A 27,500-nucleotide genomic window follows, 5' to 3' on the forward strand; every position below is an offset into this window, starting at 1 on the left:
AGAGCCCGCCGAGCAGCAACACGCGAGGCAAATCAACACCGTCCCGCAAGCCCGGATGTAGACGTGAGAATGAGAGAAAGAGAGGAGGAGGAGGAGGAGGAAATGGAACAACTACCAGGATTTAGACGGGTCCCAGCGGGAGCGGAACCTGCGACTCGTCCATACAACTCGAGGCTCGTCGATGGAGTGCTGCCATCTGGTGTCAGCTTGGAGGAACTACCTCGCCGACGTGTATTTTCTTTCCTTTTTTTTTTTTGTTCAGTCCGGAGACTGGCCGGTAGGTGGCAGCAACAGTGGCTTCCGGGCGAGCGAGTTCACGGCCTTGGAAAAACTGTGACAAATAAATCCATAAATCAAAAGGAATGAGAGGAGCGCGGGTGGGAAGAGGAACCGATCGAATTCAACACAGAGGGGGGCGGGGGGGCGGAATGTTGCTCACGGGTCTCGTGGTGCGTGTGTGTGTGTGTGCACGTGTGTGTGCATGTGTGTGTGTGTGTGTGTGTGTTTGCTCATTTGACAAGGTCCACCAAACCAAACATCTTACACACTGGGCACCTTCGTCAACATCCTGCACCTGTGGTGCCGCCGAGGCAGCGGGAGAGAAGAGGCGGAGCCTGAGGACGAGCTGGGAGGCCGCAGCCCCGTAGGGTGCAAGACGGCCGGGCCTGGGGCAGAACGGATGGATTACCCCAGGCTGACCCCAGAAGAAATGGAAGGAGGAGATAAAGTGAGAGAAACTGCTAGCTTGTGGTGAAGCTAAGCTACCTGCCAGGTGGGATTATTTTTTGTTGCCTGATTTGTTCCTTGTATGCAATAAAAAGCACTTCCTCTGGCACTCAGCACTGTCCTGCCTCACGGTTTAACCCAGACGTGGGCAAACTAAGGCCCGGGGGCCATATGCGGCCTTGTTAAGCTTTTTAATCTGGCCCGCCGAACTTGGAGAAATGACATTAATAGCACGTAAGCCATCAAATAGGCGACTTACTGTTACATCCATTTTTCTTTTTCCTCCAGTGTTTTAAGAATCATTTCAATAAAGACATGAAAGCAGCATGTTTAACTCTCCATCCATCTGTCACATTCTGGAACCCATTGTGGCCCCACCAGTCTGGTCTGCCTGCACCCCCCCCCTGTACGTGGGGAGACCACGTCGGTCCCCCACAGTGTGGTGTGTGTGTGTGTGGTGTGTGTGTGCTTATTTGTTGGTTTGACAAGGCCGCCCAAACCACTCTGCACCACCGTCAACAGCCCACACATCCTGTCTGTCGGCTGCCGCAGGTGTGTCAGCTGACCTGCCACCAGCTCTCAGAGGTCCTGCTGCAGCCGTTATCCTGGGGGGGGGGGGGGGTGGTGGTGGTTGATAACCTTTAATGGGTTCTGTGGTTTATTCAGAGCCAAAATAAAACTTCTCATTTATCACAACTGCTGCAGACTGGTGCTGCATGCAAGCAACTGCAACGACCTGCTGCTCCGTCTGTCCACACACACACACGCACACACACACACACACACACACACACACACACACACACACACACACACACACACACACGCACACGCACGCACGCACGCACGCACACACACACACACCTCCAGTCCACTTATAATACTTTGTTTGTATGGTGCAAACAGGCAATGGTCCTTTGAGGCCTGCGCATGACTCATTAGCAAAGTGACCTTTGCGTAGTTTGTCCTATAAATACACACTTTTACAGCGAACTACAGTGAAGGTGTGAGGGAACGACGAGAGGGCAGCACCTTAAAGCAATATCAAAGTTTTATTCTTAAAATGTAGTATAGAGAGGAACAGTAGTACAATTCAGAAAGAAAACAAATAAAAGAAAAAAAAAAAAAAAAAGAGGAGAATGTAGTTCCATCTTTGAAAACTTCTGATAAAAACGTAAAAAGATTAACCTGAATTTGCTTTGTGTTCAGAAGGGCACTGAGGCGGTGGCCCGAAAAGGTTTTGCATCACTGTGAAAAGTTCGAGAGGAAATTGAAAAATACAACCTTTTTTTTTTTTTTTTTTGCGAACAGCGTAAAAAAATACAGCTGGGGGAGAAAAAAACCTCTGCTTTACATCTGTAGTGTTGGGTTTTTTTTTTTCCGTTTTTGTTTCTCTTGTCCATATAACAAATACAGCATTAAAATCAAGTTCCATTCGTTACAGTAAAGATCAGTAGGATGGTAAATGAATATTAAAAAAAACAAAGAGACAACGGGATGGTGTGATGAACGAGCACGCGGCGTGAACAGAGAGAGAGAGAGAGAGAGAGAGAGAGAGAGAGAGAGAGAGAGAGAGAGAGAGAGAGAGAGAGATGGAAGGTCAAAGTTCACGGAGATAATCCACCACGTCGGGAGGTCTGCAGCTGACTGCCAATGTGTTCCGTTACACAAATCCTCTACTTAAATAATATCTTCTTCACATATATATATATATATTTTAATCTTATATATATTCTCCACATATATATATATATATATATATATATATATATAGATAATATAGCCCCTCGCACAGTGATTTGAAGGTAAAAGTGACACCGAGAGGCTGCGATCTCTACCATTTAAAATAGAACTCTTCTTCCTCTGAGAGTAAAGGGAAGTCACACATCTTCTGCATCATGAGCACTTCAGCACTGCGACTTCCACTGCATACGAACAGATACTGCTGTTCCGAGGTCTCGACCCGCAAACAATCCGTCTTTCTTAAGGAAATATGTGCTTAACGTAAAAAAAAAAAAAGAAAGAAAGAAAGAAAACAGGAGGGAGGAGACATCGGTGGGAAGGATTTCAGAAAAAAAGAAAAATGTATCTTAAAGGGTAAAGTGAATGATTCTGGAGCATATAAACATTTAAAAATCTCGACAATTACAGACACAAGCCAAAAAAAAGGGATTCTCTACACTAAAGTTTTCACCTGGCTTCTCTTCTCATACATTATACTTCAACAATTAAAAAAAACAAAAAAAAAAAACAATTTTGGTTGGACAAATAGAAATTAACAGTCTTGATTGCATTTGGAGTCAATATATATATATAATATTAAATAGCAAAAAAACAAAACAAAAACAAAAACAGAGTCTCAAAATAATAATTACAAAAAAGTTGCTCATTGGAAGAAAAGACAACAGTTTTTTCTTTCTCTCTATAGTTCCATCATTCACCCGCTTCCTCCAGCGGGAAGCAAAGACACACAAAAGAAAAAACCAAATTGTGTACATAAAACATTTAAGTGCATCTATGAGACGCCTTAGAGCTTCACCTTTATTTTGTTTTGTTTTTTTAACCTGGCAGACCTAAAGTAAAAAGAAACAAACAAACAAACAAACAAACAATAACAAATCAAACCAGTGGACATTTTTATGCCTTTTTTTCGCACGTGAAAATAAAAACTGGAGTACTTTCAGACATGTTCAAGTGATTCAACACAAAATATGTAATTAGTTTTTAAAAAAAACAAAAAAAAACAAAAAACAAACTCAGTACCAAATATGAACAAAGCCGGAATTGGGTTTTTATGCTTAGGTCCTCAACAATGATGGATGACTGACAGGTTCTGTCCAAAGTCTTACAAAAAAAAAACAACAAAGAAACAATGGTATGTTTGTGTGAGTGTGTGTGTGTGTGTGTGTGTGTGTGCAAGCGAGTGTGTGTGTGTGTGTGCATTAAATAGAAAAAAAGCTCTTAAAAAAAACATCAATGGCAAAGCATACCTGATAGTCGCCATAGCACAACAGTGTTCTACAGTTTTGAGCTGATTACACATCTATAACTGAGTCAGTTTAAGCTTATGATTATAAACATCATATAAAGCCTGTAGGTCCAGTATTCTGCGACAAAGCAATTACAGCACCAAACGTTTCGTCATTTGGCAAAAAAAAAAAAAAAAAAAAAAAAATTCAAGCTTTAAGTGAAAGTCAAATGCTTCTGTTTAATAATATTAATAATAACAATAATAAAGTGTTACTGTGACGCCGTGATTTGTATAAAGCTAACAATAATATTTCTCCTTGTACTTTTTTTTTTAATCTTCTCGCCCCCCCCCCAACCCCAAGCCCAAGCCCCGCCCCCTCACCGAAAAAAGGAAAGAAAAAAAAAAAAAAAAAAAAAAAACTTTTTTTTTTTCTTGTTTGTCTTAAAGCGTATTCAGTAGTTTTAATTTCCTGCTAAATCTTGGTGTGCTGTCTGTTTGGCACAATATCGCAGCCCTCTTAAATTAATTAAAAAAAACAAAAACAATAATCATAAATATGGCTGAGATACATTAGAGTCACAAAACAGATTTTTTTGGTTCCAAGATTTGTGCAGGGAAAGAAAGGAAATAGAAAATTAGAGCAGGAAGTAAAGGAATATCATAACATCAACAATAATAACAATAATAATAATAATATTTAGCGCGTCTAAACAGATCTACAGAGCGAGTTTCAAAAGAAAAGAAGAATTTCTAGCGGACATTGACGCTCTTCTTGCGTGCACTAGCGAGCGCGAGATACTTTCAGATTTTGTGTGCAGGAAGCCACAGGCGACGCTGTGCCTCTGCCTGCAGACCACAAACAGCAAAACAAACAAACAAACAAAAAGGAAGAAACATAAAAGTTGTAGCATCTGATAAGACCATAATAACCTCTTCATAAATTAAATAATTAACATTTCACTTTTTTCTCTTTTTTAGATTGATTGGCCTAACAATGCCGCCCCCCGCCCCCCCGCCCCATCTACAACATCACCACTGTGCCCACCGCTCCCCCCCCCCCTTTCCCCAGATACAGACAGGAAATAAAGTACATCACCGAAGCAAAAAAAAAAAGAAAAAATAGCAAAAAAAAAAAAAAAATGAAAATCCCCTGATTTATCACAGAATTCGTCGCTCTGAATATTTCTCCAGGGGGCGCTGTGCCCAGACGCGGACACCTTTTTCTTTTTTTTTTAGCAATAATAATAATATTAATATTAATATGAATAAAATCTGTACATCTTGGAGTTTTCATTCTAGCAAAGCTTTTAGTTCTAACCCATCGTTTGTCGTGGACTTTCAGAATTAAGTAACCTCATGGTTTGATAGCACTTTGGAGTTGATTGTTTCCCAGCTAGTTTTCTTTTTCCCCGTCATTCATATATTAAACATCAACCTCTGCTTTTTATTCTTCTTCTTCTTCTTTAGATCCGCTTCCGTTCTTTCTTTGGAGCGTGCGTAAAGTCGCTCAGTCCTCCTCCAGGGCCGCGGCCGCGGCGGCGCCGGCGCTGCCCTCGGCCCAGTTGGATTGGTCGTGGTCGACGGGCTCCTCCCCCTCCAGGTCGTCGGCGTCCTCGCCCTCGAAGTCGTCGTCGCGGGGGAACTCCAGGCCCTCCAGGCCCTCCTGGGTGGCCTGGTGCGAGTCGGCGCACTCGGCGCACACGCCGTAGCGCCGCGAGCCGTGGCGGATGCCCACGCTGGCCGCCAGCATGAAGATCTTCTTGCACACCATGCACTTGTACTTCTTGTCCTTCTTGTGCACCTGCAGGGAGGGGGTGGGGGGTGGGGGGTGGGAGTCGGGTTCACTCGGGGTTTCGTTTTGTTGTTGAACGGGTCGTCGTGATCACAGTGAACTGGAAGTTCAGCAGAAACCGACCAATCCCGTCAATCCGTGGACTTGAGGGGCTCTGGGGAGCACGTTGCTCTTTCACGGCGACGTCACTGTCGGGCTCATCGAGCAGAAGACGCCAACAGTGACTTTGTGAATACACTGAGCAGCGTGGAAACACCTGCAGGTTCACAGCTGCACGTGGCAGAGCAGCCAAACTGCCCGAGTCTCAGAGTCGCTTGTTGAATGTCATCGTGTGCGTGTGTGTGTGTGTGTGTGTGTGTGTGTGTGTGTGCGTGTGTGTGTGCGCGTGTGTGACATTTGTTCTTGTGATCTGAGGTCACACTGCTGTAAATCAACAGATAACAGGCAAACTAAACTGGGAGAAAGAAGAGAAGTGCTGCTTTGAAGCTTTTCACTGGAATTATACACACACATATGTATGTATGTATATATGTGTGTGTATAATTCCAGTGAAAGTTGTTTTATTTTGGCAATTTAACATAAAAGATGAAAGCAACACATTCTATTGAGCCATTGCACACAAACTGACATCTCAAGCAGTTCCTTGTTGTCACTTTGCTCATTAAGAGTTTCATAAAGATTTGACTTGATGTAACATTCTAATTTTTCTAAGCCGCAAGACCTGATCAGCAAAATCCAAAGCAATAAAAACTTGAAATATACTGATTTTTCATATGTCAACTTCACCTTTTAAAGTTGAACTACAACCTTTTCAGGATTCTCATCTTCTGGGTAGTACTGTATACGTGTATATATGTGTGTGTGTGTGTGTGTACACACACCAAGATGACCAGACACAGAGCACCAAAGGCCATAGAGGCATTAAAAGAATGCAGACTCCATGTAAAGGATGCTGCTTCCTAAACTACTGAGTTTAAATCCAGGACTCCTCATCACTCCAAAGGGAATTCTGCTGATTCAATGACAAAGCCGTGCCAGCAGCGCTAAAAGGCCAACAGTGTGTGCGTCCCGGCCGGACTGGAGGTGTAGGTGTAGGTGTAGGTGGAGGTGCTGTTGCTCTGGGAGACTCACCAGGGAATGTCTCTTGACGTGCTCGCGGCGGGTGAACAGCTTGCCGCAGATGTCGCAGCTGAAGGAGCGCACGCCCGAGTGGATGATCAGGTGCCTCTTCAGCGTGCGCCGGTGCTTGGCGATGTAGTTACAGTGCGGGCACTTGAGCTTGTTGATGGCGAGGTGCGAGGCCTCGCCTGGCGTACACACACACACACACACACACACACACACACACACACACACACACACACACACACACACACACACACACACACACACACACACACACACACACACACACACACACACACACACACACACACACACACACACACACACACAGGGAGAGAGAGAGAAAGCAGGTCAGTGTGTGTGGACTTCAAGCCGTGACTTGTTTGTTTGTTTGTTTGTTTGCTTGTCTGTCTGTCCTTCCTCCAAAGTTTGCAGGATGAGCCTCAGTGGAAGCGGAACAAGATAAGGAGCAGAAAAGAACTTTTCTTCCTCTGATGCTGTAACGAGAGCCGGAGTCAGGAACCCACTTCCTGTTAATCTAATCAATTAGACGCGCGTGTTGAGCGTCAGCGGGAACAAAGGAGCCACAAACTGATCTGTGGCTAAAAGCTTCCGCAGCGTTCCCGAGCCGCTCGGCTTCTCCCGTCCGTCCCCCAGCTGACCGACACCCCAGTGGGAGCTGCTGGGGGACAGGAGGAGCAGGAGGTGGAGGAGGAGGTGGTGGTGGGCGACGCCACTGGGCAGCTGCAGAGGCCACAGAGAGCCCACAACAAGGCAATATCAACCTGAGGGATTGGAAAGCGGTGGGAAAAGTGCCGCAGGTGGGAGCTCCTTCACGTTCCGCAGACTCCGAACGCTCCGCTGCATCTGGCGTCTTGTGCGGTGCGAGCCAACTTGTCTTCCGTGGCCATAGCGTCGCCCGCCCACTAATAATTTAGGGAACCCGGCAGCTCCCTCGCTGCACCATCACTAATGCAACGTCTTCCCGGGTCGGAAGCCGTCTTCCGTTCAAGTGCACGCAATGCAGAGAACAGGGGGTGGGGGGACGGGGGGGGGGGCACGCTGCATAATACACCGGCGCCACCCAGCTGCCATGACAGACATGGAAGGAAGGAAGTTGGGATGGGCGGCGATACGGACTCAAAATTTTAGCACGATAATTTCAGGCATTTATTACGATAAAACGTTAAGTGACGATCAAAAATATAAAACAATTCAAGTCCATCTTTTTGGATTATTTTGAAACCGCACACGAGGCCGTGTTTAAAAAAAAAAATCCCATTTCACACGGAGACGCTGGAAACGACTGAACAATGTAGTACCTATGCCAGGCCTGGTGTGGCGCTGCAAGTTTACTCCCTGAAGGAAGAAGAAGAAGAAGAAGGAGAAGGAGAAGGAGGAGAAGGAGAAGGAGAAGGAGAAGGAGAAGGAGAAGAAGACTGCCTGACGCCCGGCGTGTTTGAAGAAGCAGGAAGTCGCTGACAACACGAGCAGGGCTTGGTGAGGAGTCGGTGTGGATAAAGCACAGAGTGGAACTGCTGAGTCACTTCAGAACGTTCAGCAACGAGCTCGACGGCGTCGGCCTCGCCTCGCGCCATGCTGGAGCTGCCGACTGCCAGCGGCAAGGGCTTTGAACGGGGAACTACGTCATCAACGGGAGTTTAGCGGAGTTTATCGTGAGATGACGATATTCTTACCCCGGGGGATTGTTTTGGACGATACATCGCAAACAATAACATATTGCCCAGCCCGAGGAGGAAGCTACCAGCAACAAGCAAAAAAAAAGTCAAAGTTGGGGTGGACGTGGAGCATCTGGCCGGGCGAGGCTGAGGGAGGAAGGTGTCTTCATTAAGCCTGAGGAGCTGCTTACACAATCAGGCTGCTGAGGACAGCTGGCCTCACAAATAAGCAGCAGCAGCATCTATTGATTGAGAGGAGGGTGTCTCTCAATCAGAGAGGGGGGGGGGGGGAGAGAGAGAGAGAGAGAGAGAGAGAGAGAGAGAGAGAGAGAGAGAGAGAGAGAGAGAGTGGGGGGTGTGTGGAGGTGAGGTGCAGTCTTTTGTTTGAGGCAGTGAACACACAACAGACACGTTGTCAGGGCAGGTTGCTAGCAGGGAGGAGGGGGGAGGGGGGAGGAAGCGGTCGAGGGGGGAGGGTTGATGAGAAGCAGGTCACCTGTGTATTCCCAATGCGACTGTGTGTGTGTGTGTGTGTGTGTGTGTGCGCGCGCGTTAAACACAGAGGAGGCTGTTGTTGCATAAATAGATGCCTGTAAACGAGGCTTTAAAACGACACAGCAGGAGACGAGATGCGTCTTCATCTTCATCTTCGTCATCGTGGTGATCTCGGGGCGTCGTCTCCAGTTCAATTCAATATTTCCAGGCCTTCCACACGCTAACAACACGCACACGTCTTCCAATTTGCAGCAGGGCGGCTGGCGGAGCTGCGACTGCAGGCAAGCTGCCTCCGTTCTGCCGCCTCTGATCGACGCCACTTTAGTTGAGGACAAACTCCAGACAAACTCCCAGCGCCGTCCTCGGTTCTTCTTGAACACGGAGACACAGTAAGAAGCCACGCAGTGCAGCTTCCACACGGAGCGGAGCTTCGGTTCATTCCAGCCGACAGCTGAAAAAGCTTCCCTATTGGACGCTGGAGAGACGGAGGAGCCACTGAGGCGCTGTTGCTGGAATATTAACTCCGCCTCCCCGATGCCAGGCCGCTGCCACCCTGTGGACTCAGGCACGCCGTGACTGTTGGCTCAGAGGCGGAGCCTCATCTCCAAACAGGATGCGTTCGTACTGCTGAGGGCACACGTGGGCACTCACTGGTGCAGCCTCACTCTGCCCACGGCCTGCCTGCCTGCCTGCCTGCCTGCCTGCCTGCACCGACCTCCAGTGACCCCGGCCTCTAATCCCAGCTCCTCTTCCCAAAGACTCCATGATGGTGGAAGGAGTGGCGGGAAAAGTGACAACTGGCCAAGAAAAAGTCTTCAGAAGAACCGTTGACAACATCGTTCCTCAAACGTGCATTTACAACACAGAGAGCAGCTTCACTACCAGTCATTCACTCTGAAATGCATTAACATCATTATCATTATTATTATTATTATCATTATTATTATTATTATCATTTTTATTATTATTGTTATCATCGTTCAACTCTATTCTCCATCTGTGAAGCTGCACTTCGGAGGCTTCGGCGTCTTACCATTCTCCCAGGACTCCCCAGGCTGTATGTCCTGGATGATGCTATACGGGATCTGATTGGCCAGTTCTGGGAAAGAGGGAGGAGAAGGAGGGAGGAGGGGGAGGTGGGGAGGGGGCAGGAGGAGGAAGGAAGGAGGAGGGAGGGGGGGAGGGCAAGGTGAGCAAGAGGGAGAAGAGAGATGAGAGGTGGTTGAGAGCCACACACACACACACACACACACACACACACACACACACACACACACACACACACACACCTTCCTACTCTTTGTGTAGATAACTAAACACTTCCCCCCCCACCTGTCCCCCCCCCCCCCACACACACACACACTCACACAAAACAATAGAAGTTTCAGTTGACAACATAGGCAAACACTCTCTCTCTCTCACACACACACACACACACACACACACACACACACACACACACACACACACACACACACACACACACACACACACACAGGCTCTGCAGTCAGGGAGGGGTTAACCAGGGAGGGGGGGTGGAGTCCTGGCTGCAGCTCAGCTTACACTCGGCCTTTGTAAGCACCTGCGTGTGTGTGTGTGTGTGTGTGTGTGTGTGTGTGTGTGTGTGTCCTTAAAGCCCATTAAAAGACACACCCCTGTGGGAGTGGGAGTGTGTGTGTGTGTGTGTGTGTGTGAGTGCACGAGCCCATTCTCCCTGGGTCAATATTTGGAGTAGTGAGGACAGCCCAGTGCATTAGAGTGGATTAGCAGAGGCAGGCGCTGCCCCTGGCGGCTTCGCACCCCACACCGCCTGCACAAGTCAGCACGCGCGTGTGCGTGTGTGTGTGTGTGTGTGTGTGTGTGTGTGTGTGTGTGTGTAGGCGTGACGCCACCGGGACCTGCACGTATATGCAAATGTGTTGGACTTGCTCTGTGCGTGGTGGCTGTTTAGTGGAGATCTAAAAATAGAAGCTGCGTCGGGCCTGCGGGGGACGGAGGGAAAGCTCACAGTTAAAGAAATCACTTCAGAATATTTACACTGGATATGGAAAGATAAAAAAAAAAAAAAGGTCCGAGTGGAGTCGAGTGCAGCCGACGGTGATGGTTAAACACGTGTGGAACTTTGCGGTGTGTGTGTGTGTGTGTGTGTGTGTGTGCATTGTGCCTCGTCCGTTGGTCAACTGTTCTCCAACAACAGTAGAAAAACTAGAGTCCGGTTGGAAATGAACTTTTCGCGCACAACATTCACACACTTTAGAGTTTTAAAACGCCCTGAAACTTTTCCTTTTGGAACCCTTTTCCGGTTTTCTGTGGTTTCTCCTGCGTCTCCGCGTTCACTCCTCGCCTCGATCTGATACCCGCCTCGATGATATCTGCTGTCGGAGCTCGCAAACAGACAGACGGCAGCCAAAGCAAAGCAAAGCAAAGCAGAGTTGAAGCCAAGTTCCAACGTGAAGTTCTGACCGGCGTGCGACCGACCGACCGACCCGAGCGATGAGGTCAGGACGCCTGGCAGAGGCTGAGGCAGAGCAGCGGATCGGCCGGAGGGCTTGACTGATCACAGCCGCCCCAGCAGGAAAAAAAAAAAGAACATCGGCCTCGCACAGCAGAGACACTCCACGTGCATTTTCAATTCTTCACGGCAGAAGCAAAATCTCAGCGCAGTGTGAAGGCGGTCATGTGACCCAGGAGCTGCTCAGTGGCAACACATAGGTGGCGCTGACACTGCAGGACTAGGGGGAAAAAAGTCTCTCCTCTTCATCACTGTCCTCCTCCTCCTCCTCCTCCTCACTGTCCTCCTCCTCCTCCTCCTCCTCCTCCTCATCATCCTCACTGTCCTCCTCCTCCTCCTCATCATCCTCACTGTCCTCCTCCTCCTCTTCATCACTGTCCTCCTCCTCCTCTTCTTCATCATCATCACTCTCCTCCTCCTCCTCCTCCTCCTCACTGTCCTCCTCCTCCTCCTCCTCCTCATCATCCTCACTGTCCTCCTCCTCCTCCTCTTCATCATCACTGTCCTCCTCCTCCTCCTCCTCCTCCTCCTCCTCCTCCTCACTCTCCTCCTCCTCCTCCTCCTCCTCCTCCTCCTCCTCACTCTCCTCCTCCTCCTCCTCCTCTTCATCATCACTGTCCTCCTCCTCCTCCTCCTCCTCCTCCTCCTCCTCCTATCAAACAGCATCTGGAGAGCAGTTGCATCATCCAAGCCACTTTAGCATCAATAAGTCAATTAGCTGATAAATATCTTTCCAGAAGAGGATTCTGTCAGGGAAGGTCGACAGAACTGACCGATTGTCATTTCCATCAATCTGACAAATTGCAACATATTACATTAGATTGTTGCATTTTCAACAATATTGCCCAATTTATTATCCAACAAGACTTTAGATGGCCAGAAATGAGGATAAACAAGTATTTAACCCTCTGTTTGCTGCCTGCTTGTCAAACTCGTCGGACCTTCCGCGCTGACAAAAACAGGTTTCCACTTCCTGGAGCCTGGCAGCCGGTGGACTGTGGCAGCGTGAACCCTGCGTCTCAGCAGGAAGCAGTTTGCTTACAGCTGCGTATTAAAACCATCAGGACGTATCCACCGCGAGGTTTCCATCGCCGGTCGCCTCCGAGCGGCCCAGGGAACAATTTAGCGGGTGAGCGGTCGCCTGCGAGCCTTTCAGGGTGGCCGAGAGCCCCGCCCCCGAGCCCCGCCCCCGAGCCCCTTTATGTGGAAATGTTAATACGCACTAAATGGAGAGCGGCGAGGACACGACAAAGACGCACTCCGGCTTCTCCGGGCTCTTACAAACACCCCGGACGACTCGCTGCGCCCATTAGAAGGAGCCGGGCCGAGGAGTCGTAGTCACTGAGAGCATTCAAGTGCATTTAGGGAGGCCTGGGGGGGGCGGGGGGTTGTTTCCCCTGCTTACTTCATTTTCCTGCATTAGGCACGGCTTCTTTCTATCTCCCTCTCTCTCTCTCTTCTTCTACGCCCACTCTGTCGCTGCCAACTCGTTCGTACCACTCCACTGAATGTGTGATATCATTAGGGTTAAAAGGAGGAGCCTAATGGGGCTGGAGGAAAGCAGGAGGCTACACTAGAAAACAGAGCTACAACAGAGCAGCGACTGGCAGGCAGCAACAAACAAATAAAAATGAATAAATAATAAACATGAAGCTTAATGGAAAGCAGCCTCTGTCCACGTAACACATTCACTTCCCATTGCAGTCCCTCTGGCCAGTGTGTGTGTGTGTGTGTGTGTGTGTGTGTGTGTGTGTGTGAGTGTGTGCTGAAAGGACAGCTCACCTCACCAGGTGGCCGAGGCCTCGGTAAGCCCCCCCTGCTCTGGGTGATTAGCAAAGATCACTGCTGGGACTCACTCGCTTAATGGCTTTCCGAGCAGGTTAGAGGCCGGAGGAGGAGTCAAACCCCTGCGCCGGCCGCAGTCAAAGACGCAGAAAAAGAAAAAAAGAATCCATGCGATGGCGGCACGGCGCAGGGTTCGGCCGACCCGAAGCCTCTTTCTAAGATTCGCAGCCAGTCTTTAGGGGAAGGCGTGTGTGGGGGATTCATTTATTCTCCCAAAGATCTCTTAATCAGTGGTTAATTGCAGCGTTTGAGGGTGCGGTGCAGCTGGGAGAACATCTGGAAGCGGCTCGACAAAGTTGCGTTAGCGGTGGAACACGAGGCGCCGGTCCAGAGCCACGAGCTCCCGGGCCGAGCAGACTCGCTATTGTTGGGGACTAGAAGAGAACGCCTTTATTAATCCCACAGTGGGAACAATATAGCGCAAAGAGGAGGACGATTGTAATAATTAAGCACATTCCTGACCGCACTGACCTTCCCATCACTTCTCAAAACCCACCTCTGCTTTCACCTCCGACTGCCTGTCCTGTACAGTTAAACACTCCACCGGCCTCTATGGAATTTTTGACTTACTTATAGTTTTGTATGTTCTCATTTTATTTTTTTCAACCGCCCTGCAAAGCTGAAAAGCGCTACACTAATAAAATGTATCATTGTTATCAAATTAGAAAGGAGATACAAGACATTACTCACACTTAAACACTTTCCACAACCTAGAAATAGACTGAGGAGCTAATCTGTGTGTGTGTGTGTGTGTGTGTGTGTGTGTGTGTGTGTGTGTGTGTGTGTGTGTGTGTGTGTGTGTGTGTGTTACCTGCGTTCTCTGACAGTGAGGAGAAGTCCTCCCTGGGGTAGGATGCCGAGGGCTGGATGAACATCCCCTCGTCGAAGCCCTCCTCGGGCTCGGGCGGGAAGTTGTAGACGAAGCGCCGCGTGGTGGCCTGCTTTTTCCTGCGCCCGCTCCCGGCGGCGGCGTCCGGGGCCTCTCGCTTCATGGCGGCGTGGGGGGCGGCGGCGGCGCCGCCCGTGGCCGGCTCGTTCCAGACGAACACCGGCATCTGGCCGCGGGCCGGCCGGCCCTCGCCGGCCTTGGCCGGGTCGGAGCGGTGGCTCCAGGCGCCGGAGGAGCCCGGGGTCACCATGGCACAGCCCTTGCGCCCCACCCCTCCCCCCGCCGCCACCGCCGCCGCCGTCACCTCCGTGTCGCTGTGCTCCTCCTTCACCCGGGAACCGCCGCCGTCACCGCCCTCCTCCTCCTCCTCGTCCTCGTCCTCGTCCTCCTCCGCCGCCGCCTCCTTCCCCTGGTCGCTGCTGGCTTTGATGGACAGCTTGGACAGGATGCTGGTGGCCCAGAAGGTGGTGGGCTTCTGCTCGGAGCCGCGCTGGCCCTCCTTGGCCACCGTCTGCCGCTTGTTGTAGTCCACCACCACCGAGTCGGGCGCCTCCTGCTTGATGCTGATGTTGAGCGCGTCCTTGATGAAGGCCCGGCACGAGTGCACCACCTCCGTCATCTGCAGGTAGCTGGCCACCGACATCACCTCGATGGCGTTCTGGCTGGTGAGCAGCAGGTTGCCCGAGTAGAGGAAGTCGAGGATGACGGAGAAGCCCTGCACGGCGGCCACGTCCAGGTGCGTGACGGTGGCCTGCTCCTGCGCCTCGGCCTTGGTCAGACAGTAGAGGGTCTTGAAGTAGCGGCTGCCCGCCACCAGAATGTTCTTGTGGGCGCGGAACACCTGGCCCGACACCACGATGTTGACGTCGCACAGGATGCCGCTCTTGCGCTGCTTGTCCAGCTCCTGCAGCAGCTGGTAGCAGTAGGAGTTCTCGTTGGGCTTGACCCGGTAGTCGTCGCCGGAGCTGTTGGCCGAGGGGCTGGCGCTGTCCGAGGGCCTCGCCGTCTCCTTTGGACAGACACACCACACAGAGAGAGGCGCAGAGGTGAGAAGACGCGTCAGCGCGGGAGCTTTGCGTTGCGTGTTTTCACGTCACTCACGGAAGAAAACATGGATATTTTTGGAGATAAAAACAGCCTGGCCACACACACACACACACACACACACACACACACACACACACACACACACACACACACACACACACACACACACACACACACACACACACACACACACACACACACACACACACACACACACACACACACACACACACACACACACACAGCCTCAGGGCTCTCAGTGTGACATCGACGCACCTGCCCTAAGGGGTGAAACAGGTTGGACAGGCCTGTGTTCTCCAGGGTGGGGGTGGGGGTGGGGGGGGGGGGGTGAGCAGGTAGTAGAGGCTGCTGGGGCCTGGCAGGATCACAGCAGCCTGCAATCACTTCAGTCCCATCAAACACTTCACCCGTGGAAAGGCACCAAAAAAATGTAAAAAAAATAAAATAAAATAAAAAATGTGACCCTGGGACCAATCACAGAGCTCGGAGGCCCAGATATTCCAAATATGTAAGCAAAGGTGCTGCCTTTTTATTCCTTCAGACTCGCGATGCACCGCAGGAAGCGCACTGACTGGTGAGGAATTAATTGTGTGTGAAATGTGAAATAAAATAAAAGGCCTGAATGACTTTGTGTTTTCAATGATGATTTCAGATTTCAGTGTTATTTGGTCAATGGTAGATGGACTGCACTGCGCTGCCTTCCAGCAGCTTTACACTCACACACTCACACACTCACACACAGCAGTAGGGGGCTGCTGCCATGCAAGGTGCTGGCAGCCCCACTTCAGGGCTGAGGGTCTGGGACGGAGCGGGATTTGAACCAGCAACCTTTCTGTCATTGGACAACCTGCTCTACCTGCGGAGCTACAGTCTCTGACTATCACTATACTTTGACAGTATTCCCTGCAACATTAAGCAGGTAACTACTCACTAAATTAAATCCTTTCATTTCTCATTTCTCATTAAACTGAATCTTATCAAATTCAAAGCAGAAGAACAACATGGAATTGCATTAGACATCAGCCACCGGCTCTTAGTAACAGCATCCATCAGTGAGGGACACGCGGGTCGGCCGACGCTACAAAATAAATCCTCGATAAACAATCAATGTCAGAACATAGAGGGCGCCAGACAGACAGACAGACAGATAGGCTGGCTGGCTCGGTCCGTGATGTCAGCCCAAAACAAATTTGCACGACTCAAAAGATGTTTTTACTTTTGCTTTTACACGCATTCTAAACACTCTGGTTGGGTTTCAAGCGGCTCCGCCTCCGCGCAGACGTGAACCAGGCCAGAGTGGAGCAGGAGAGGAGGAGGAGGAGGAGGAGGAGGAGGGCGACCAGAGCCCAGAGCGAGAAGGCACGACGTGGCCGTGGGATGGCGGAGGAGCTGGCAGAGGCAGAGCAACCCACCACCACCCTCACCACCACCCTCCACCACCCTCCACCACCTCTGCTCCCCTATTACCAGGGCAGTCGGCCAGCCTGGTACGGAGCAGCAGGGAGGGGAGTATCAGCATGTGCACATAGCAACTCCCCCCCCCCCCCCAAAAAAAAAAAAATACACAGAGAGAGAGGGGGAAAGAGAGAGAGAGAGGGAAAGAGAGAGAAGGGGGGGGGAGAGAGGGGGAGAGAGGGAGATTACAGGCACACATGCACACGGAAATAAGGCATAATATATATAAAAAATAAACTGGGCGTGTGCCTTAATGTGTGCAAATATATGAACGGGGTGTGTGTGTGTGTGTGTGTGTGTTGGGGGGGGGGGGGTGCACATGCCGCCACTGCTGCTGCTGCTGCTGCTGCTGCATACATCTCCGCCTCATTTTAGAATTGCATAGCAGATGTCCTAATCCAGAATAATTCACATTGCTCAAGCCCTGCATTTTTGCCCCCACTCACCACCATCTCCGCTGCACAGTGCGCACACACACACACACACAGGAACCAAGCTGCCCACGCATGTACACACACACACACACACACACACACACACACACACACACACACACACACAGCTGGGGTTTCAGCTTGAGTAATTCAGATTAAATCCATTTCTCTGAGGTCCCCACCCAGCCCCCACCCCCCGAGCGCTGCAACTCCCTGGTCCACGCCGGGATGGTATAGGGGAGCTTATCATCCTCCTGCCACAGCTGGAGGGGGACAGATGAAGAGAGATAGGCCGGGGATGAAATGAGGGACAGAGGCAGAGGGAGGAAAGAGGGCAAGAGGGAGAGAGAGAGGGAGGGAGGGAGAGAGAGAGAGAGAGGGTGAGGGAGGGAGAGAGAGAGAGTTGCTGGGTGTAGAGAAAATGTTAAAGACAAAAAAAAGGGGGGGAACTGAGAGCATGAGGTGTTAATTTTCTGGGAAAATGAAACAAGGCTGATAGAAGAAGTGTGAGAATGAAACCATGAGCAATTTAAAAGGAAAAAAAACAACACTGATTTTACATACGCAGAGATAACGGAGAGACCTTGAGCCTGGGCAAAAAATAACGGATGGAGGGAGGGAGAGGGGAGTGGGGGGGGAGTCAGAAAGCCAGAGCGGCGGGCAGAGAGGAGAGGAGAGGAGTTGTTGGGTCACCCCATTTTAGCCCTTCACAATAGCCCGCGTTCTCCCCGAGGCTCATTGTCCACTCACTGTGGGCCTTTGTGAAAGGACCTCGGCCGGCACACACTCTCTTATTACACAGCATCTCCCACTCACCAGCATAGAAGAAGGAGGAGGAGGAGAAGAAAAGGGAGAGAGCCAGGGTGCATGTGGGTGAGGCGGCAGAGAGAGGATGGGGGAGGTGGGGGGGTGGGGAGAGGAGAATTATTATTCCATGATACATCAAAGGCGGCGGTGAGGCAGGGCCGTGGTGCTGAGTGGCAGAGGTGGAATATATTGGGAGAGCGCCGTCGAACCCGCAGCAGCAGCAGCAGCAGCAGCAGCAGCAGCAGCAGCAGCAGCAGCAGCAGGTTCCACACGCTTCCACCGTGACTTTCATGTACGTCTGCTTTACTGTGAAGTCGGCCGCTGGAAGCTCCAGATAAACCTCAACACTCGGCCTCCACCGCTAAAACACCTTCTTGTTTGTGCACATTCCAAACTTTCAAAAACCACAAGAACTTTTACTGTTTGTCAGACGAGTGTGGAGAAGCCTTGAAGCCCTGGACTGGACGCAGCAGCAGCAGCAGCAGCAGCAGCAGCAGCAGCAGCAGCAGCAGCTTTTATCCATTACACCATTACGCCGGCGCTAACGTGCGCAGTCAGACTATCTGCTGGTTGAATATAATTTTTTTTTTTTTTTTTTTTTAAAGTTGCTCCATGCCGGGTTCATCAGCACCATCATCCCTTCTCCAGATGTGCCACGTGTGAGCTCAGGAGCAGCAGGCGGGCGGGCGGGCGAGCGAGCGAGCGAGCTGGACCTCGGCACGGCACATGCTGGCGGCCAGAGCCAACACAGAACGCGGGGACAATATCTGCCGCCACCCCACCCAGCACCCAGCACCCCCCAGCCCCCACCCCAGCAGTGTGTTTTATTGGAGCCAGGGACGGTAGGGCTGGAACAATGAGAGACAGATCCTGAGTGCAAGGCGCTCCGAGTGGGGAGAGAAACACACAAAGAATCCTCTGCTCTTTGATGTGACGGCGGACCTTCAGTGAAATGTGATTTACAGGTGGATTGAACCAAACCCAAGCTGGTTGTAAATCCTAGCTGGCCCAAGAGTGGACCGCGCCCCACACTGGTGGCGTGGAACAGCGCTCCGCTTTACAATAAACCCACATAATTTAGCCTTTGTCAACCTTTAACGCACACACACACACACACACACACACACACACACACACACACACACACACACACACACACACACACACACACACACACACACACACAAGGTGGAGGTGCGGCCCCCCCGCCCCCCCTCATTCGGCGCAGACAGTTTATAGGCGGTTGGCCGTTGGCTTGATAACAACCACTCTGGGGGCCTGGAGCCGACAAGGATGTAGTTTGGGAGGAGTTTGGTCTCTGGCGGAGAGAGGGATGAGGTGCCATTAACATAGCAAACACTAAGTCCTCGCTTCATTCCGCCGTCCTCGGCGCACAAGCAGCGGAGCGTTTGACAGCCGACATCTAAGGGAATAAAGGAAACTCAAACAGAGCCGCCGCGTCAATCTGGGCCGGGGACGAGGAGGTGAACAAAGGAGCAGAACACGGGCGCACGCGGCGCTACGCACAACACACTACAGCTCTGAAGAGTAGGGCAAACAAAACAACGGGCGTGAGGAGGTAATTGTAGTGTGACGGCTCTGGAACCATTAGGTTAAGGAGGTAGAAACTCATCAATCACAACAAAGTCGTGCATCAAACAGCCGTGTCATCAATTTTCCTCTACATGGTCCCAGCAAAGTGGCCCAGCAGCAGTGAAAGCAGTCACTGAAACCACACGCTAGGCAGAGGAGTGTCGACGATTCGCTCAAGCTGAAGTCGACTTGTTCCCATACAACGCGACCCTCCCTGCCTTGCATCCAGATGAGAACCATTTCCTGCTGGGGGCTCTTTGAAAAGATTGCAGATTCGGGGGGGGGGGAAGGAGGGGAACGTATTATGATTGAGCTCCATTATACAGCCTGGGATCCCATGAGCAGAGAGAAGCCCTCGGGCCACCTCCACTCGGTCCCCCCACCAACTCCCCACATTTACAGTATTCTTCTGGCCGTCCCCGCTCCTCGCCCCACCCGTCTTGTCTGTCTGCATGCGCTGGAACAATACTGCAGTGTGCGTTTGGCCCAAGGTGTGGGAGGGCCGCGCCGAGTGTCTCCGGGCCTGCTAACAATGCTCCGACAGAGGAGGTGCAGGAGGGGAGCGCAGTCACTCGTGGGTTCAACGGGAAGAATTCTCCCTCTGGCTCCGCCCCACCCCGGTCCCTGACCTGTGCCCCCCAATAAACATCTCATCTATCTGGCAGACACACCAGAATGCTACGGGTGTGTCCCCTTACTCTCAATCGGGGGGGGGGGACGACAAACACAACAGTGCTGTGTTTGCCTCAAATAAAGATGGGGGGCTTGAAAAGCATTGTGCTGCCCCCCCCCCTCCTCCCCCCCAGACTTGAATCCACTCCACCGCTCCATGCAGAGATCAATGCAGCCACTATCTTATCTAAGACTCCATTTATAGCAACACAGTGATGGTAGGTAAAACATTTGTCCCACTGTCACTTCAGTGTGGCGCCGTGGGCCAGGTGAGCGGGCCCTCTGTGTGCCGTGTCCTACCCTGGGCTTTTCTATCTGCTTTGGCATAATAGGACTTTGGTCAAGAGGTGTACGCTGCGCATAAAAAAAAAAAAAAAAAGAAGAAGAAGCGAGAATTCAATGTGTTAATGATTAAACAAGAGGTTTGGTTTGTTTTTTTTCAAAAAGATTAAAGCAACAGAATTGTGTGAAGGACAAAGGGAGTGGTACAGAAATACTGTGTGCGTTGAATGTGCAGCGTTCCAATGTGAGCTTGAGCCATGATGTATTCTTTTTAAAGCGGTCTGTTAAGCACACAAAATACTAGATAGAAAGTAAAAAAAAACCCTACTTAAATATGTCCACGGCGTGACCAATGAACTACTTCTGTCTCCTCTTAACCTTCCGTCAGCCGGCGTCGTGAACAATCAGAGCACAAGAGAGCATCGAGAGAATTAAGGACAACAGCCCCCTTCTCCAAGGAGACCCACATTCACCACAGCTGCCCTGGTGTGCTGGGGCTAATTAAGTTTGCTATAACGAATGAAGCCGTGGCCTGACTAACGTCAGGAATGGGTGAATAGAAGTAGACACTGCCTTGCCACACCATAATCCCCCCCTTTAATGTGCTGCCTTACTGCTGCTTATTATATCTAGCGAGATGAAGACCCCATTTACAAAAAAATAAATAAAATGAAAAAAAAAAATCCCATTTATTCACAACATCAACCTTGACGGCCAAATTAAATTAAAGCCAAATCAACAATACGTGTGCTGTATGCACATACATGTGAATTCTAACAGCGCTGTAGTGAGAGACCCCGCTGTACATATGGCGATGTACTCGATAACCTCCCTGTATGTGCAGTGTCTGGGGTCCTTGTTGCTAGGGAAAAGCCGCACCAAGCCCCTAATCTACTTTTGCCGCTCTCCTTACAATGAGAGATGTACACAAGTTGGTGGATCACTTTAAGTCATTCTGATTAGTGATTGCGTGTGCAAGGAAGGGAACTAAATGTAGTCGTGCAATCCTCTTCACTGGCAAATTAGAGTAAAATAGCAGCCTGCCCTCATGCCCCTGACGACACCGGCCATTGTCAGGGCCAGAGGGATGGATGGATGGAGGGATGGAGGGATGGATGGTGGTGGCTGTGTTCCAGTTTCTGTTTTTTGATATGGCATTCATTGATTGACTGAAACGCTCTTTCCCACAAGACTGCTCGAGGTCATACACCGTTAACAGCGTGATGAAAGAGTGCTGTCAAATTTACGGCTGTGCTCCTATAAAAAAAAATAATGAACCAATAAAAGATATAATGCACGTCAATAAATTGGTGTTCTGATGTAACACAAATGTGGATGCTCAGAGACAAAATAATTTTCTAAAAACCCATCTCCAAACTCACCTTTCTAGAACCGCTGTTCATGTGTGATTAATGTCCTGTGTCATGTTATGTCCGGGTTTCATTTGTCCTGTATTAGAATCTCAATGTAATTGTTTTTTTGTTTTAAATGATTATTATGTAACGCGTCTTCTGAGTTCCTCGTAAAGTGCCATACAAATAAAACGTACTAATATTATTGAAAAGACTTTGAAAATATGTTGACACACACGGTCAACCGTAGGTCACAAAGAATGTGGCGATGTCATTTACTCAGAAAAGGGGCAGTTCCCCCAGATGCTTGGGGTTTCCCCCCTCCCCTCCAATGTAAGGTGTCGCACTATAGCCAATCAATTCACAAATGTGCACGACAGGGTCAGGTTGTGCGCCACGCCGCTCTATTTGCTGACATCTATGTCACTCCGCTCCTGTTCACACAGCTGTATATAGGCCAGGGGAGGCTGCGAGGCTCTGGGCGAAATGATTTACTCTCCTCCTTTTGTGCAGCCCTGCAAGTGACACCATGTATGGATTTTTTTGGGGGGGGTCATTCTAGCACAATGCCTCTAATTTAGCTTCCCAAAGGGAGAAGGAGGAGGTGGAGGAGGAAGAAGAAATGCGCCAGAGGTCACCGGGGACTGCGAGCCAGCAGAGCTGTGAGAGAGAGAGAGAGAGAGAGAGAGAGAGAGAGAGAGGCCAAGAGGCGGGGCGTTGGCTAGGGGTGCGGTTCCCCAAAGGCTGCCCGGGTCGAGCTCCTGCCTTTGTGTGACCTCTGGGAGGTTAGCAGGTGAGGCAGCTGCTGATGCATCAAAAGGGCAACACTGTACACAGAGTGCATCCGCAACAAGGAAGTGCTCCACGGTGCCACTCTCTGGCCGCACGTCAACAACTTTCCCAGAAAGTCTACGAACGTTGACATTCGTGCGCGTGTGTGTATGAAACGTGTCCACCGCTCGTCCCATCAAATAAATGCACACTAAATGAAGAGTGAAAGTGGCTGGCAGGTGTCATACCGGAGAGCAGGTTCAAACACGTACGCTGACCCTCGGATGAGACGTTCAATTACGTTTCAGACGTTAGCTCAGGCAAATACGTGTTCCGTAAAAAAAAAAAAAAGAAACAAAAAAAAAAGAAAGAAAGTGTTTGGGTTTTGTTTTTGTGTTCGAACCAGGTTAGTTGACGCCATTCTCGCTCGGGGTGGGGGGTTTCCCCCACTGACGTTTGAGGGACATTTAACTATCCGACTACACACACACTGAGAGCCAAGAGGCGGCTAAGGTGGCTAAGCTAGGCGTTAGCTCGAGGTAGCAGGCTGATGCTAGCTAATAAGCCAGCGGGGGGAGAAGGGATTGTGAAAGCTTAGGTACCGGCCTGTTCTCGCCTGGGTTATGTTGAAAATACACACCAAAAAAACCCTGAACAACGGCGGACAAAAGTAGACAATGGCACGAGGGGCGACGTACAAGTGACAGGTTCGCGCTCGGCCGTCAGTTAACTCATGGAAATGGCCACAGACTCGAGGCTAGCCTTACCTGTTTGGTGGGGTCATTTCTGCCGTGCTCCGAAGACAGGTGATGTCTCAGCAGAAGGGGCCGCTTGTAGTTGCGGCTGCCTTTCGCCAGCTCGTCGCTGTTTTTAGTGGCAATGTTGTAACACCACGAGCAGGACATGAGTCCCGTCTCCTGGCAAAATTTCAGCCACGGAAATTCTTGTAACCACCTCGCGAGGAACACCGAGTGTTTCTGGAGCAGCGTCTGCGGTCTCATCTCGACCCCCGATTTCCTGGATCCCATCTCGGCGGCACTCCCGGCGCTCCCAGGCTGCCGAACGTCGACGCCGCCCGCGCCGTTGCTCGCTGTCAAGCCGTTCCCCTCCCCGGAGCCGTCCTCCGTCTCCACGGAGCCGACGCGGTCGTCGCTTTCCCCGGCCACCGAGCTGCCTCCTTCCGGGTCCTCTTCCTCCTCCGCCTCGGGCTCGGTGCTGTCGCTGACGGACCCAGCGCCCTCCGCTCTCGAATACGACGTTCCGTTCGCCCCAAGATCCCCGTCCTCCTCTCGGTCCGGCCCGTTCCCGTTCAGTTGTCGGTCCTGACAAGTCGGGGCCTCACAGCTGTTACAGTTCCCCCCGGCAGCGAGACCGCTGGCAGCGGCCAGCCCAGCTAATCCACCCCCTCGGAAAGCCAGCGACCTGCGGTTTCTCTCACCGGACATTTTCCTTAATATATGTTCAGAATCTTCACTTTTCTCGACAGGATCCCCCTCTCCGGCAGAAAAAGGAGAATGTACAAAAGTGTTGTTGTTCCGAAAGAGATGGACCGCTGTCGGGTTTTTTTTTCCTTTTTCTTTTGGTCTCCGCGTCGGCCCTCCCGCCGAGAGTATGTAGGTTATGCGGAAATAAATAAAGGTTTTAAACGCATAATGAATTTCAGGGTTCTCGCTGCGTCCGCGCAGGCCCCGCAGAGGTCGAATGGCAACGACTTTCCTCCCCACAATGCACCTCGACCGAAGAGCGAGGAGGGGGTGGGGTGGGGTGGGGGGCGGCTGGCTGGCTGGCTGGAGGGAGGGAGTGGGCACTTTTAAAGGAAGATGGGGGTGCTGGTGAACCGAGCCGAGTGCTCTCTCTTTGTTGCGCGGTTTATAAAAAGGTTGTAGCGAATTTTCCGCACCCTGCGCGCCTCCTTTCTCATGATGGTGGCGCTAATCTCGTGCGGCCACACAGCGTCGCCTCACGCGCCCCGCTCGAGCCCTCCACCGAGCGGGGGAGGGGGGGGGGTGTGGGGGAGTGCATATTCTCGACTATTCTGTAGGGGGAATCCATAATCTTGTCCGCTCTTTTTAATGCCATGGCGAACTGACTACTCGGAGTGGTTTTCAAAATAATGTATTTATTTTTATTTTATTTTTAATGTGAGTAATATATTTTTTGATAAAAGTATTAAAAGCATACTTCGCTTACAATACATGTATGCAAATGAATTGTTGTGTTTTTATTTAAATTGCTCCGCACCCACATATTATTAAAAAACAAACAAACTTTGGATTATAAATTTTCGCGGTGTCCCTGCTCATTTATTCATAATAATAAATTCACGAACCATCGTCAGTATTTTTGAAATGTATTGAAGTGTTGAAATTTAAATATTAATATCATTACTATTATACGACTTCTATACTTGAGATGTTGTAGTCTAGAAATGATCAAATATCAACATGTGTCTTGTGTCGGTTTAATTTCCCCGTCATTGCAGCTACGTCCAGCAGGTGGCACTCTTCTCATCTATCATTGGAACGTGCATGTCACACTGTGTGTGTGTTTCTCTCAGCATCTCTGTGTGTGTAATATTTGACATACTTTGGGTGTATGGTTTCAGTCCAGGCTAATTAAGGGCTTTGCGCACAGTGTGTGAACAAGGGTTGGGATTTAACCCAGGTTTGGGTTACAGAAAGATGGAGGTCACGTCTTTCCACAGCGATGAATTCATTCTCGGGGTAATGAGGCGTGCCTCTAATAGCTATCTGCTAAATATCATCGGCACTTCCAAGTTCACAAGAGCGCCGACTGTGAAGTTGGCACGCAATTCTCGCATTAAAACAAGCCTCGGAGTGGGAGTGAATGGAAGCAAAATGAATGCGCGAGGCTTTGATCGAGTTCCTGTCCTGCTATGTAAACGCCCCCGCCCCACCCCCCCTCTTGAAAAAAAAAAGAAGCTGATCTGACACAGAGTTCAAGAGCAAAGCCTCACTCGCACTTTTAGAAAACGCGCCTGCTTTCATGTGCAACAATACAACGTTTGAAGAAAGACAGCTTGATTAATTCCGATGTGGAAATAAGACAACACAACAGATTTATTTCGACAATTTCCAGTTAGTTCGCCTTGAATCATTTTTATTTAACATAGCACCGCAATAATTAAACCACTTCCCCACACACAGCACAGTATTTTAAATATTTGTATTTTTTTTATGGTATCGACATTTTCCATAGTGTACACACTATACTATATTACAATGGAATCCTGATGAATTGTCGATTAGGAATTGAATTGATGAAATTAAATTAGTCTCAATTAATTGACTTTTTTTTAATTATTTTTTTTACACAAGGTTTTTATTGTTACATGGCGTTGTGTATACCTGTATACCGAGAACTGTACTTTTAAAACAACTTGTTCAAATAAAAATGAAATGTAACCCATTAGAAGTCAACTTGCAGTCAGAGGATCAATGTTGAGCGCGTTGTTTCTGTTCTCTGATGTAAAAAAAAAAAAAAAAAAATTGCTCAGATTGGAGCCTCAACATTATATAATAATGTCTTCCTTACACATTTTCCATTGTGGCACACACACACACACACACACACGGACTTTACTTTGTCATTCGTATTTACATCATTTCCTCTCCACCCAAATTCCTCAATGCCAGTGTTCGTACAGCTTCGACTGTTGGCTTTTCCACAACTTGACAGGGTTGTTTTTAAAGAGGGACTGACCTGGCCGGCTGGCTGACTGACTGGCTGACTGACTGGCTGACAAGCAGCTGTGCGCTGTTGACGGCGGAAAAACTGCATCCACGTGCTCGCCCGTGTTTACACTGCTGCGCGGTGACGTCAACCCGGAAGTACCCACCCACCCCGCACGTCGCGCTGGCCCGGGCCAACATGAGAGAGGGAGAGCGCCAGCGCGGGGAGGGAGGGAGAGAGCAGCCTGGAAGAGCCGCCGCCGCTGCCGCTGCCGCTGCCGCTGCCGCTGCCGCTAGCGGCCGAGAGAGAGCGCGACGGAAGCAGAGTCAACCTGCCAGCCGCGGAAAAGCGACAAGCATCAGGAGAGAGAGAGAGAGAGAGAGAGAAAAAACAAAAAACAACCCCAAACCCGGCAAAGCAACATGGAGGACTCACAGATGAGTAAGTGGCGGACTTGTTGTTTCTCAGGCCCGGTAAAGAGTTGTCGTACCCCCCCCATCCCCTCCACCTGGTTCTTTGCACGGCAAAAGTTAGCAAGACGAGCTAACTTTCTGTGCGCCGCGACGTAAAGTTCGACTCGAACTTTGGCACCATATGGTACACTTTGAAGCCCTTGTCTTTGATTTCCCTGCCGGTACAATTTCACAATTTGCACGCATATGTAGTGGTCAAGTGCGCGCGTTTACTAAAATAAATAAAAAAAAAACATCCTGTATGGTGAATTTATGGGCGTAAATAATTGTGATGATGAATAATGACGCGTGGATTATTCATCAAATGAAAGTCTCCCATGACAAAATAATCGGTATTTGATCAATAGTCGAGAGTTGTCGGTACTGGAAAGGCGGTCGTGTCACCTGGAAGAGAAGTTGTACAAGTAGCACCTGTCTGACGGCTTTATCGTCACACGTCGGCGCAAAGTTTCCACCCGGGCTCTCCTGGCCGACGTGTCTCTGTATATTCAACACGAACACAAGAACGCCTTGTGTCGCCGCTTAATCCCGAAGTTATTCTCTGAAGTCAAACAGACTCCCTGCATTCTTGGCCCCGTTTCTAATGTGAAGGCATCCGAACCTGCCATTGCGGGTTCCTCTGCATCCTGGACATTTCCTCCTCTTCTTCCCCTCCTTGCAGCATGCATTATTTGTTCAGACATTCCTACACCTGGAGGCATTGATCGCCAGGTGGCCCAGAGGCAGTCCTGACCCGGTTCCCCCTCAGCAACATAGTTTCCAACACTCCTGCAGAATCTTGTCATTTCCTGTCGTACCCAGGACTCTGGGCCACGGTAAAATGTGAACGGTAGAACTGTTGGAGAACGTTTTAATGTCCTGCTGTA

General features: G+C 50.1%; 2 protein-coding genes and 1 long non-coding RNA gene across 3 annotated transcripts in view; 2 read left to right on the forward strand and 1 right to left on the reverse strand.

Moving 5' to 3' along the window:
• Nucleotides 1-1,918: 1,918 nt before the first annotated feature.
• On the forward strand, nt 1,919-2,489 carry LOC142899903 (uncharacterized). The gene is made up of 2 exons (XR_012928826.1): nt 1,919-2,248; nt 2,287-2,489. It is a non-coding gene; the product is annotated as an uncharacterized LOC142899903 (long non-coding RNA).
• Nucleotides 2,490-5,179: 2,690 nt separating this feature from the next.
• zbtb10 (zinc finger and BTB domain containing 10) lies at nt 5,180-24,199 on the reverse strand. The gene is made up of 5 exons (XM_076043828.1): nt 23,236-24,199; nt 13,957-15,043; nt 9,822-9,887; nt 6,621-6,796; nt 5,180-5,498 (listed from the first exon to the last, which is right to left on the reverse strand). The coding sequence occupies exons 1-5, from the start codon at nt 23,911-23,913 to the stop codon at nt 5,205-5,207; spliced, it is 2,301 nt and encodes a 766-aa protein (XP_075899943.1). The 5' UTR covers nt 23,914-24,199; the 3' UTR covers nt 5,180-5,204.
• A 2,244-nt stretch (nt 24,200-26,443) lies between these two features.
• tpd52 (tumor protein D52) overlaps nt 26,444-27,500 on the forward strand; it is a 10,003-nt gene continuing 8,946 nt past the window's right edge. The window contains exon 1 of the mRNA XM_076043831.1: nt 26,444-26,602. Coding sequence (XP_075899946.1) covers nt 26,584-26,602 — 19 coding nt within the window. The 5' untranslated portion in view covers nt 26,444-26,583. The remainder of the gene's footprint in view (nt 26,603-27,500) is intronic.

The sequence above is a fragment of the Nelusetta ayraudi genome, unplaced genomic scaffold (assembly GCF_046127955.1).
Source record: "Nelusetta ayraudi isolate G7.1 ecotype Tasmania unplaced genomic scaffold, CSIRO-AGI_Nayr_v1 ptg000077l, whole genome shotgun sequence".
Classification (NCBI taxonomy): domain Eukaryota; kingdom Metazoa; phylum Chordata; class Actinopteri; order Tetraodontiformes; family Monacanthidae; genus Nelusetta; species Nelusetta ayraudi.

Bases quoted from the DNA above. Each gene is read 5' to 3' on its own strand.
- zbtb10 (XM_076043828.1), bottom strand. From the start codon at position 23,913: ATGTCCGGTGAGAGAAACCGCAGGTCGCTGGCTTTCCGAGGGGGTGGA. The intron at 15,044-23,235 runs GTAAGGCTAGCC...GTCTGTCCAAAG, and splicing joins GAAATGACCCCACCAAACAG to GAGACGGCGAGGCCCTCGGA. The intron at 6,797-9,821 runs GTAAGACGCCGA...TGTGTACGCCAG, and splicing joins TGGGGAGTCCTGGGAGAATG to GCGAGGCCTCGCACCTCGCC.